This window comes from Tachyglossus aculeatus, chromosome 21 (genome assembly GCF_015852505.1).
Source record: "Tachyglossus aculeatus isolate mTacAcu1 chromosome 21, mTacAcu1.pri, whole genome shotgun sequence".
NCBI classification, from domain to species: Eukaryota; Metazoa; Chordata; class Mammalia; order Monotremata; family Tachyglossidae; genus Tachyglossus; species Tachyglossus aculeatus.
This window is the reverse complement of record NC_052086.1, coordinates 67,460,505-67,473,908: the sequence shown is the minus strand read 5'-3', so window position 1 is coordinate 67,473,908 and position 13,404 is coordinate 67,460,505. Positions and strand designations below refer to the sequence as shown.

General features: G+C 44.2%; 1 protein-coding gene across 1 annotated transcript in view; it reads right to left on the bottom strand.

Annotated features, from left to right (window-relative positions):
* The window catches only part of DNAH3 (dynein axonemal heavy chain 3), a 123,838-nt gene extending 111,056 nt beyond the window's left edge, over positions 1-12,782 (bottom strand). The window contains exons 1-6 of the mRNA XM_038762475.1: positions 12,613-12,782; positions 10,681-10,782; positions 6,979-7,201; positions 5,560-5,638; positions 1,462-1,585; positions 6-195 (exon numbers count right to left, since the gene is read on the bottom strand). Coding sequence (XP_038618403.1) covers positions 6-195; positions 1,462-1,585; positions 5,560-5,638; positions 6,979-7,201; positions 10,681-10,782; positions 12,613-12,645 — 751 coding nt within the window. The 5' untranslated portion in view covers positions 12,646-12,782. The remainder of the gene's footprint in view (positions 1-5; positions 196-1,461; positions 1,586-5,559; positions 5,639-6,978; positions 7,202-10,680; positions 10,783-12,612) is intronic.
* Positions 12,783-13,404: the final 622 nt, after the last annotated feature.

The following is a 13,404-nucleotide window of genomic DNA, read 5'->3' as shown; positions in this document are numbered from 1 at the left end:
CTTACCAATGCTCCTCATGAGGCTGGAATAATAATCCCTTTCATTTTCCTCCACCAGGCTCTTTAACAGATTCTCCAAATTAGGATTATTTGTCAAGTGATCTGGAATAAACTTTAAGATTTGGTTCATCACGTCTTTCCCTTGAGGGGCAATCATGCTTTCCTTGATTCCATGCTGCACGTAATAAAAGTATCTCTTTTCCAAACAAAAACAAAAACCATAAAAGGGTTGAAGTGATTGGATTAAATGCGTGAAATCTCTACACCCTAAGGATGGCAATTTCTGTTTAGGGGTATTTCGTATTTTGCTTCATCATTAGCTTTTTCTCCTTTCTTTTTTGCCACTTGCAGACATTTCATCATATTTGGCCATTTCAGACTTGTCACTTCTGGTCTAGGGGAAACGAGCCATGAGGAAGAAAACTCCAAAGGCTAATGGGTTGTCTATGGTGTCTTACTAATTCCTAGCCAGTGTCCTCAAACTGCCCTTCCAGGAATTTAGCTCCAGGGATAGCCTGGAAAGTTCAGAAACCACTAAAGAGGGGGAGTTTGTCATCAGTTAAGGTCTGTCTTTTTGACATGAAGGAGGGGCAGGTAGTCTTGGGAGCAAGAGGAAAGTAGATAAATGCAACCTGGATAGGAAAAGGGGAGGAATATTATTTTTAAAGCATTCTTATGAGGACAGGTGGGGTTGGTAAAAATTATCGTCATGACTACATTTACTGAGCATCAACTGTGTTCAATCCTCTTCACAGGGAAATGATTATTTTTTAATGGCATTTTAAAATGGTATTTGTTAAGCACTATGTGCCAGGCACTGTACTAAGCACTGGGGTACCAGCTAATCAGGTTGGTCACAGTCCATGTCCCATGTGGGCCTCACAGATGAGGCACCTGAGATACAGTTAAATTAAGTGTCCTGCCCAAGTTCACACAGCAGACAAGTGGCAGAGCTGGGATTAGAACCCAGGTCCTTCCGATTCCCAGGCCCATGCTCTATCCACTGGGCCATGCTGCTTCTCAATGATGACACATTGATAACTATCTGACTTTTTAAAAAAACTTCTGGCCTTTTTAAGAGGACCAACATGGCCCAGTGGATAGAGCACAGGACTTGGAGTCAAAAACCCTGGGTTCTAATCCCAATTCTGCCACTTCTCTGTTGTATGACCTTGGACAAGTGCTTGACTTCTCTGTACTTCAGTTTCCTCATCTGTAAAATATAGATTAAATACCTGTTCTCCCTCCCCTTTGAATTATGAGCTCCATGTTGGACAGTGACACTGTTTGATCTGATTATCTTGCATCAATCCCAGTGCTTAGCACATAGGAAGTGTTTAACAAATACCACAATTATTATTTTAATCACAGCTGCAAGTTTACCAACTTGAAATACTGATTTCAGAAGAGATGAAGGGGATACTACTGAACTGGAGGGGAAAAGGCACAAAGCAGGATGTACCTCTAGGTCTTCCTCAGAAGGCTCATCTTCTTGCTTGGCTACTTCCACCTCTTCCTGGAGCATCACATTTAGCTGCTGCTCTGGTGACATAGGCCGGCTCCCAAAGGATTCCAATGAGTCTAGCCTTGGGATAGAAATAACTGAGCAGTTTAACTGGAAGGTGATAAGAGTTGGTGTGACTTCGAAAAAAAAAAATCCACAGCCCCACCTTGATGGCCTGCCAGGCCCCCAGAGCCATTCTGATGACAACCAAATCCCCACTGGCCCAGTGGCTCTCCAGCTTTTTCATCCCATGAACCTGCTGGAAGTTCCAATAACTCTCCATCCTCCTCAGCATCCCTGCCCCACAGCACTCATGTACAAAACCTTATACTCTGCTCCTTCCCCAATCTGAAATGTATTTTAATGTCTTGTCTCCTCCCTAGGCTATAAACTCCTTGAGGGCAGGGATCATTATCTACCAACTCTAGTGTACTGTTCTCTCCCAAGCGCTTAGTTCGGTGCTCCATACACACTAAGAACTCAATAAATACCATCGATTGATTAATTGACATGAAGAATTCCTGCGCATCAGGCAGAAACTCCTCACCCTCGGCTTCAAGGCTGTCCATCACCTCGCCCCCTCCTACTTCACCTCCCTTCTCTCCTTCTACAGCCCAGTCCGCACCCTCCGCTCCTCCACCGCTGATCTCCTCACCGTACCTCGCTCTCGCCTGTCCCGCCATCGACCCCCAGCCCACGTCATCCCCCGGGCCTGGAATGCCCTCCCTCTACCCATCCGCCAAGCTAGCTCTCTTCCTCCCTTCAAGGCCCTGCTGAGAGCTCACCTCCTCCAGGAGGCCTTCCCAGACTGAGCCCCTTCCTTCCTCCCCCCCTCGTCCCCCTCTCCATCCCCCCATCTTACCTCCCTCCCTTCCCCACAGCACCTGTACATATGTATATATGTTTGTACATAATTTTTTACTCTATTTACTTATTTATTTAATTTATTTGTACATATCTATTCTATTTATTTTGTTAGTATGTTTGGTTTTGTTCTCTTTCTCCCCCTTTTAGACTGTGAGCCCACTGTTGGGTAGGGACTGTCTCTATATGTTGCCAATTTGTACTTCCCAAGCGCTTAGTACAGTGCTCTGCACAAGTAAGCGCTCAATAAATACGATTGATGATGATGATGAAGAATGGGTTAAACAATGGAATATGGGAGTTTTTTTGAGGAGTGGAGAGACATGTGCTGAATGATGTTTTAGAAAAATGACCCAGGTAGCAAAGTGTGCACTGGAGAAGGAAGAGATTAGAGACAGGGAGACCAGTCAGGATGAGACAGGGACTGTATCTGATCTGATTGTTCCTGTATCTACCCCAGTACTGAGCACACTGCTTGGCATATAATGAGCATTTAATATCATAATAATAATAATGAAAATAATAATTAGCATATAGTAGTCTAGTTAGTATATGATGAGAATCTGGACCAGGGCAGTAGCCATTGAAACCCTCAGTTTAGCACAGGCAGTCTATCTGGTCTCCATCTTCCTTATACCATACAAAGGAATATATGTCTACCTGCCTCCTGGTCCTGGAAAGAAGGCTATGTTGCTGGCTGGGCTGGCAAAGTGCTGGAAGGGAACTCCTGGGGAGGCTGTGGATCTTGATTGTAGACGTATATTTTTAATGGTATTTGTTAAATGCTTATTATGTGCCAGGCATTGTATTAAGCACTGGGGAAGATACAAGATAATAATAATAATAATAATGGCATTTGTTAAGTGCTTACTATGTGCAGAGCATCAGGTTGGACACAGTTCCTGTTCCGCGTGGGGCTCACAGTCTTAATTCCCATTTTACAGGTGAGTAACTGAGGCACAAAGACATTAAGTGACCTGTCCAAGGTCACTTGCCCAAGTAACGGATCTGGGATTAAAACCCAGGACCATTGATGCCCAGTCCCAAGCTCTTTCCACTAGGCAAGGCTGCTTCTCTTTTTAAGTCATTCAATTCTGAGTTCATGTTGCACGCAGAGCACTGTATTAAGTATTTCAATCAATCATATTTACTGAGCACTCACTGCATGCAGAGCACTGTACTAAGTGTACTAACACATTCCCTGCCCACAACGAGTTTACAGTTTAGAAACCAGTTTTCAGTCTAGAGTACTTGGAAGTGGGAATGTACTTGGGGGTGTATAGTAGAGATAAAAGGCACTGTCTCTGCCCTTAAGGAGTTTACAACCTAATGGGAGAGAAAGAAAGGCAGACAGGCAGACAAAAGGAAAAAGAGAGGGGCAACTGGTCATAACAAAAGAATTGAAAAAGGATGAGTGAATAAATATTAAAATAGTAGAGTATATACATTGATATGTAAATGAGTGCTATAAAAGTGGCTCTGAGTAAAATGCTGAGAAGGTAGTTGGGAGGTAATGAACTGGGGAAAATAAAATTAATCAGGAAAGGCTTCCTGAAGGAGATGAGATTTTAGGAATGCTTTGAAGATGGGGAGAGTTGTGGTCTGGCAGATTCAAAGGAAGATGATGTTCTAGACAGGAGCGGGGATGTGAACAAGGAGACAGAAGCTGGAGAGGAGAGAGCAAGGGACAGTGAGAACATTTTCTTGGGTGGAGTGTAATGCTCAGGTTGGTGAGTAGCAAGTGAAGAGGGCAGATGAGTACAAAGGGGTGAGCTGGTGGACAGTCCTGAAACTAATGATCAGGAGTTCTTGCCTGATACACAGGGAAATGGGTAGCCATTGGAAAAGAGTTGAGGGGGGACATTGGAGGCAGAAAAAAAAATGTCAGGCCTTCAAGTTTAGGTGATAACACAGAATTTGAAAAGAGGTGGTGTTCTCTGCATGGCCCCTTACAACAGAAAGCTATGTAAAGGACAAGGAAATGGAAGCAAGACTTCCACAGTTCCACCCCTGTGGTGGAGACCTAGGGGAGGAAGGAAGAAGAGGAAAAATGTGTTTTTCTGTGCCTTTTTTTTGGGTAAAGTAAAATATGTGTTTGCTCTATTATTTCCCCTATCCCTAGCCTATTTTAATGCCTGTTTTCTCTGTAGACTGCAAGCTCCTTGTGGGCAGAGATCATCTCTACCAACTCCCGGGTAGTGTATTTCCCCAAGCACAGTACTATGCACATAGTAAGTGCTCAATAAAAACTCACTGATTGATTTATTGATTGATTAATTAATTGATTGCTTTTTGAGGATTTTCCCCAAGGAGCTTCCCCAAAGCAGTGACTGTACAGGGAAAATCCTATCGAATCAGCTTTCAAAATAACCAAAATAAAACAGAGAAGCAGCACAGGCCTGGGAGTTAAACCTGGCTCTGCTACTTGTGTATAGTGTGTCCTTGGGGAAGTTACGGAGCTTCTCTGAGTCTCAGTTACCTCATCTGTAAAATGGAGATTAAGATTGTGAGTCCCATGTGGGACAGGCACTACATCCAGATTATCCTGTATCTATGCCAGCACTTAGTACAGTGCCTGGCATATAGTAAGTACTTAACAAATACCGTTAAAAAAAATGAAAAAATAAAATAACCACCGAATGTCCTCTCCCCTTCCAAGCCCATGGCTGCCAGCCAGAGAGGACAGAAAAAAGATAGTCAAGGATGCCACTGAAGCACTTCCCCCTAGGAGGGAAAGATCATCAGAATAAGAAGATAAATATCCTGTAAAGGCAAGGCATAGGCAGGATGACAGTTATACTTGAACTTGGGCAATGCTAGTATGTGGGCGCATCTGGATATTTCTTTGGAACCAATTAGAGAGGATGAATGTGCATGGCTACATTTCACTGCCTGCTAGAAAAGGTGCCAGTTTGTCTAGGTTGAGCCTCTAATGTCAGGGGGCAGGCCCTAATTAGAACCGATAAGATCTAGTTCTTCATTCTAACTAATGTCAGGGGCCTTCTGAGTGGTGTTTTCAGTGGAGAACTCTGAGAGGGCAAAACTGGAGCCTTCCCAAGATGAGTCATGAGGAGAAACATTACCTGGGCACCTCACTCGGAATTCCAACTGGTGACGCATTGAACCCCAGCCCCGTGTCCTTCCCCAAGCTCTATCCCGACTCCACCCAGGGCCCCTGTTTTTTCCCATTACCTGGGAAAAGTGCCACCACTTTTAGGCGATAGCTTGATCCTCTTACTCTGGAGTGTGAAATCCTTCTGAGCTGGAATATCTCATTAAGAAAGAAAATTATGATAATGCCACTGCCTGGGAACCCCACTTTCTGCTACTCTCTACTTATGCTCTGGCAGCTACCAAAGCTTACCAAATTACCATATTGCTCACTGGAGAGCACAGAAAAGCACATACTTCATAAAAGTGGAGTGATAGATAAAAACTTCCAACTGAATGAAAAAATGATTTTGCTATTTTTATCTAAAGTGTCAAAGGAAACCCAACTCCCAGATGGCAGACCAGAGAGAGCATATTCACCTGACCATGGAGAATATGAAAAATAAAATCCATGTATAATTTTTTTAAAAAACCTACTGATCTTCACCACTCATGTTAACCTTCTCCCTATGCTCCCTTAACTAATTCCTTCTCTTCTCCACCCACTCTCTTCGAGATGAATGAACAAATAGAGAATTGGCCAAAAGGAAAGCAGCATGAGACAAAAGGAGAAATCAAGGATGTGGGTGACCAAAAATTGCATGACCCACCCCTGAATAACGAAAGGGGCTGGACACAGGGAATTGATTTCCCTCTGAAAGATATAATCTATCAATTAATGACATTTATTGAGTGCTTACTATGGTTAGAACCCTGAACTAAGGGCTTGGGAGAGTACGCTATTTATAACATGCACAGCAGTAAAGAAGCAGTGTGGCTCAGTGGAAAGAGCACGGGCTTTGGAGTCAGAGGTCATGGGTTCAAATCCCAGATCTGCCAACTGTCAGCTGTGTGACTTTGGGCAAGTCACTTAACTTCTCTGTGCCTCAGTGCCCTCATCTGTAAAATGGGGATTAAAACTGTGAGCCGCCCGTGGGACAACCTGATCACCTTGTAACCTCTCCAGTGCTTAGAACAGTGCTTTGCACATAGTAAGTGCTTAACAAATACCATCATCATTATTATTATTATTATTGTTATTATTATTATTAAAGGCCACTTGCATTTGCCAGAATAGGAGAGGGAATTCAATTCAGACACAAAACCAGATACAAACTCCATCAGATCAAAAGGAGAAAAGTCCCTGGGCTGAACTATCTTGCCTCTAATTGGAACTCTTATTTGTAAGTTCATTGTGGGCAGGGGAGTAGAGTAAACATTTTATTTTTATACTGTACTCTCCCAAGTGCTTAGTACAGTGCTTTGCACACAGTAAGCGCTCAATAAATCGATCGAATGAATGAATGATTGCAGTGGCACAATGGTGTCAAAGGTTAACTATCACGAGCTTACAAACCCTGCAAGAGTGCTAAGCCCAGGGACAGTGAGGGAGGCAAGGGACCCTCGGACTAAAAAGGACACATTGACCCTGAAGATCAATGCAAGCCCCGCATAAGATACCTGAAGCGGCTCCCTGACTCGCCACTCCACCGGGGATGCTGAAAGTGACGGATTGATAGATGTTCTGCATGTCTTTCAGCTTCAGGTCCTGGGCCGTCAAGGTGTAATTGTTGGCGATGGAGTCACTGGGACAGCGGTAGTGCTGCTGCTCTTTGAAAGGCACAGCCAGGGTCCAAGATGTCCGTTGCATTAAAGGGGGATAGAAGCTATGGTTCATGACCGTCTACAATTGGCCAAAGACAGAACAAGAGGAAGTTAGGCCTAAGACCAAGATTAGTGCTTCCCTTCCCCAGCATTGCGTGCCTTATTTTCTCCCTCTCCAAACCTCACTCCAATAATAATAATAATAGTATTTGTTAAGCATTTACTATGCTCCAGACACTGTTCTAAGCTCTCGGGTGGATACAAGCAAATTGGGTTGGACACAGTCCCGTCCCACGTGGGGCTCGTTCATCGATTCAGTCGTATTTACTGAGTGCTTATGGTGTGCAGAGCACTGCAATAATCCCTTGAGAGAGTACAATTCAACAATAAACAGACACTTTCCCTGCCCACAATGAGCTTACAGTCTAGAGGTGGGGAGACAGGAATTAATACAAATAAATAAAATTACAGGTATGTACCTAAGTGCTTTGGGGCTGGGCGGGGGGAGAGAGTAAAGGGAGAAAGTCAGGGTGATGCAGAAGGGAGTGGGAGATGAGGAAAGGTGGGGCTCCATTGCAAAATACAATTTCAACATATATACCCTCTCTCTTCCCTATGCTTCCCCCTACCCACCAGTCTTCAGCCCCTCTGAACCTGCCCTTAAATACACAATATGAATGCTTGACAGAAAATGTCCATCAGCTTGGGGAATAAGGATTGTGGGTCAAAGGGAAACATCAGGCAACAATTTGCAACAGTATGGTCACTGGCTTCCACCTGTACTGCCCATACTTTTTTATGGTATTTGTCGAGCATTTATTTCTTGCCAGGCACTGTACTAGGCACTAGGGTAGATACAAGCTATTCAGGGTGGACACAAGCCATGTCTCACATGGGGCTCACTATACTAATCCCCATTTTAGGGATGAGGTAAGTGAAGCACAGAGAAGTGATAGGACTTCAGACACAACACTGAATAGAATTCACACATCCTGTAATTGGAAAGCAAACAATAATCAATCAAGCAACACCTTCCCCTCCTCCAAAGGGCCCCAGTTCCCAGTGTGATGGCCCATTTGGGTGGATGCTTTGCTTCAACAGGCTGACCATTCAACCCAGATTAGCTGAGACAGTTCTGGATTTTTGAAGGCTGTACCAGGCATTTTTAAAAAGCTATACCAGAATTCAATTCTCAGAATTGAAACAGCCTTGCATCCCCCCAGTTACTCTTGTTAACTTTAAATGCTTGGATTTCAGATTCGGACTGCACGGGATCAGTATACGCTTAGTCAGATCCCATCACATTTTAGGGATTGTGGTCCAGATATCTCTTAATGCTGGGATGACTTGGATCCCTCAATTTTCTCCTGCCTCCCACTTTCACAGTCTCCAAGAGAGGTGGAGAAAGGAAACCAACTTGGAATGGTGTCCCAGTGCCCAATTTCTTAAAAAAAATATGGTCAGCCTGTAAGATGTAGTGTGGCCTAATGGAAAGAGCACTGGCCTAAGAGTCAGAGGACCTTGGTTCTAATCCCGGCTCTGCCACTTGTCTTCTGTGTGATCTTGGGTAAGTCACTTAACTTCTCTTTACCTCAGTTTCCTTATCTGAGGTACCTATTCTTCCTCCCCTTTACATTTTGAGCCCATGTGGGACTGTGTTTGATCTGATTATCTTGCATCTACCCCAGTGCTTAGCACAGTGCTTAGACACAAAATAAGCGCTTAAATACCTTGTCAGAGGCCATTTGGAATAAAGGTACTAATACATCAAAAGAAAAATGGAGTTTAGAAGGCCAAATCAGCAGCGGTGGGGTCGTGGGGGGTGGGGGGGCGGGGGAGGTGGCACTTGCTGTGGCCTCTTAATTGCAAGTAAAGCATCTGCCCCTAAAATGGAAAAATAGAGTGACTGGATTTTTTCCATGTCAAAAAAGGATAAGATCGCTATTCATTCATTCAACTGTATTTATTGAGCGCTTACTGTGTGCAGAGCACTGTACTAAGCACTTGGGAAGTACAAACTGGCAACATATAGAGACGGTCCCTGCCCAACAATGGGCTCACAGTCTAGAAGGGGGAGACAGACAACAAAACAAGTAGACAGGTGTCAATACCATCAGAATAGATAAATAGAATTATAGCTATATACACATCATTAATAAAATAGAGTAATAAATATATACAAATATACACAAGTGCTTTGGGGAGGGGAAGGGGAAAGGGCAGAGGGAGGGAGTGGGGGAGATGGGGAGGGGAGGAGGACAGAGGAAAAAAGGGGGGGCTCAGTCTGGGAAGGCCTCCTGGAGGAGGTGAGCTCACAGAAGGGCTTTGAAGGGAGGAAGAGAGCTAGTTTGGTGGATGTGTGGATTGAGGGCATTCCAGGCCAGGGGTAGGATGTAGGCCAGGGGTCGATGGCGGGACAGGTGAGAGCAAGGCACAGTGAGGAGGTTAGTGGCAGAGGAGTGGAGGGTGCGGACTGGGCTGGAGAAGGAGAGAAGGGAGGTGAGGTAGGAGGGGGTGAGGTGATGAAGAGCTTTGTAGTCCACAGGCCTACAGGGGAGCACAAGGGAGAAAAAAGTAGGAAAGGGAGGCTGTCTGCCAGCCTGTTGGCCCGGCTTTCCCCACAAGACTATAGCAGCTTGGACAGGAATGACAACCCCAAGGCCCAGAGATGGCCGCCCACTCATCCGGGGGGAGTTTATGTCACGGATCAGCCCCGGCACCTCTGGGCTTGACAGTTCAGTTATGAAAGAAAAATGAAAATCTTCATTTTTAGATCAGAAAACATAAAGGTTGTAAACATTTGATACTCATATAGTACTATCCTAGGTGGCTGTTCTTTCAAATAAACCTGAGAATGCCCTGTCCTTGCCAATTTGAAATGGAAATGATATCATTGCTGGAGTCTCAGCACCCTTCTCATTACATAAAAGTCTCACTTCGATTTCGCAATGCCCACCAACTTGCTTGTTGTACCCACTGCATTAGTGGAATATAACAATAATTCTCTACATCCTCTGTTTTCCTTTCCTCCCGTATATCTGGTGGAGTTGGAGTGGGAGAGCAAATGCCAAAAATAGCAAAGCCCAACCCCCCATTCCATTGTTTAGGAATTGTCTGGGACAATGCTAACCCACTTCTCCCTCCTGAGTTCTTTCTCAACAACAGTAGTAGTGTGAACAGAGTGCTGACACCAAGATCTCTTGGACCTAAGGTGTCTTGGAAATTGCTCATCCTCACTCCCTGGAAAAGTCAAGAGAAAGAGAATCCAAGAGAAGCAGTATGACGTTAGAGAAGCAGCACAGCGTAGTGGGAGTCGGAAGGTCACGGGTTCTAATCCCAGGCTCTGCCACTTGTCTGCTGTGTGACCTTGGGCAAGTCACTTCACTTCTCTGTGCCTCAATTACCTCATCTGTAAAATGGGGATTGAGACTTTGGGGATTGCCCCACTTTGGACAGAAATTGTGTCCAAACCAATTTCCTTGTATACACCCCAGCGCTTAGTACAGTGCCTGACACATAGTAAGCATTTAATAAATAGCATAAAATAATCAGACATACCTGGTAGAGTTCGGATGGCCCTTCCGTCACTGACGCTGGCAGAGGGGGCAGCTCTGGCCTCCTTTTGGAGTGGCTCATCTGATATATGGAGTCATTTTTGTACTACAAAGAATGAGAAGTAAATCTCTTAAGAAAAAATTGGGAAGCATTTCACCTTTCTTTTTTTAAGTTGTCCCATTTGAGACTGCCCAAGAGCACCACTGAATTTTCTCCCTAGCAGCCACACATAAATAAGAAATCCTCTATCACCCAACATTTTCCTGAAAGGAACTGGGGTAACAAAGGCCCGTATTGTATTCAGAGCATTCTGAGCCTTGGGCAGACCACTGCCTGCTGAGAAGCCCAGAGCAACACTGAATTTTCTCCCTAGCAGCCACACATAAATAAGAAATCCTCTATCACTCAACATTTTCCTGAAAGGAACTGGGGTAACAAAGGCCCATATTGTATTCAGAGCACTCTGAGCCTTGGGCAGCCCACTGCCTGCTGAGAAGCCCCACCGCAACATTTAGGGAGGTTAACTGCCTCCACAGCACAAACCTCCTATCCAAGGGATGGATTTACCTATAAACCTTGGAGACCACGGCCTAAAGTGGTAAATATTGGAGGTGGCAACTTTTCAAAGAAAAAGAATAATGATAGTAATCAAATACTAACACATTTTGTAAAAATAAAGAGAGCAATATATATCTTTTTTCAACTGTACCCTAGGATACCTAGATGCATATTACAACAAATAAACGTTGTGGCAGTATTTCTTATGGGAACTTGGTGTTCTGGAAGTGACCTCAGGAGTGGTAGAGTGACATGCACGATCACATGCTAAAAGTATAGAAATTGCACTCAAACCATGGGCAAAATCCCCCAGTTAGCAAGTGGGTGGTCTAGTGCATAACAATAATAATAATGATAATAATAATAATGGTATTTGTTAAGCACTCTGTATATGCCAAGCGCACTGTAATAAGCAATAGATAGATACAAGATAAACAAGTCAACCACTGTCCTTGTCCAAACAAGGCTCACTGTCTATAGAGGAGGGAGAACAGCCACTGAATTCCCATTTTACAGATAAGGAAATTGAGGCACAGAGAAGTGACTTGCTCTAGGTCACAGAGCAGGCAAGTGACAAAGCTGAAATTAGAACCCAGATCCTCCGATTCCCAGGCCTGTGCTATGCTGCCTAAGTCTTTATTTTAAAAATATAAAACAATTCCAGAATTATTTACAATTCTGAACTTGATAAACAGAGGCAGCAATAAATTCAGTACCTGTGGATTGCAAAATGATAAATCTGCTTCTCCCCTACATCATGGCTTCAGCTGCAGATGCCACTTTGAGTTAAAAAAAAATCCCTGACAGTAATCCAAAAGGGAAGTATGTGAATGGAGGTAGGGATGTGTGTACATTCTCGAGAGAAGGGGTCAACTTTAATCCGGGAGGGGTCCCAGTCTTCCACTGTCCTAGGGTCACTAGCTTCCAAATACCCTTTTACAAATAATTTTGTTTTGTTTTTTCAAAGTGATATTTGCTAAGCGCTTACAATGTGCCAGGCATGCTGAGTACTGGGATAGACACAAGATAAGCAGGTTGGACACAGTCCATGTCCCACATGGGGCTCATAATCTTAATCCCCATTTAATAGTTCTGATAATAAGATTTGTGTTCCAAGAAAGCACAAGAATAATCAAAGACATTGGCAGCCTGTGACAAGAGAATAAGAAAAGCCTCTGGACTGTAAGCTCGTTGTAGGCAGGGAACATATCTATGAATTCTTTTGTGTTGCACTCTCCCAAGCGCTTAGTACAGTACTCTCCACACAGTAAACACTCAATAAATACCAATGATAGGTTGACCTTCTTGATTATCCGATGGTCTAAACCTCACATAACCCTAGTAAAGTATCACAAGAAAAAACATAGTTGCACTCACCTTTAGAAATAGTATGTCCTCTGGGGAAAACATGGTTTTGGGTCAAACAGGACTTGTCCTTAAATGATGTATTTTGTTTCTTCAAGAGAAACGTTTCTGAGCTGCTCCAGAAACCTCTCGTGGGCAAATCATAATGCATTTGACCTAGAACGTGGAACTCTCAGGACGGTCCATTCTTCTGGCCTGAGGAGACAACAGAACACAGGGTGTCTCTCTGAGAAAGGAAGGTCAAGGTGAGAGACTGTGAAAGTGAAGAAAAACTGGGAGATTCTTGGGACTTTCCTGCTTTTCTCCCCTTTTTCTTCCTCCCCAGTTATTTGTCCTTCAAAGCCACCACACATCAACCCAAAGTCATAATACCAGTTCCAGGTTCACAAGTAGATTATCTGACACCCACACTGGCAAGGAGGGAAAAGCCCTCCCACCCACTCCCATCCTTTCTCCATCTACTTACTACTTCTCAAACTGCAGTTACCTCCCCGGCTTCTGGCCGGTAACCAGGGCTACAGCGTGGTCGTTGCTTAGAGACGGTGGAGCCCCTCCCTCCCCCTCCCTCCTTCCCCTAAATGGCCTTTACATACAGAAGCTTCATGCCTTGCTCTAGTCCCAGTTGCCCGTGGCAAGCTTTAACCACACAGCAGAGGGGACAGGACAAAGACATCAGGGTTAGAGTTTAGAAGGGAGCAGGAAATCAAGCACTGAGTGAATTAAAAATGGCTCTATTCCTTACAAGGAGAAGGGCTCAGGGCTTAACTAGAGCTGACTTACACAAACAGACCGTACCAAAGTTTG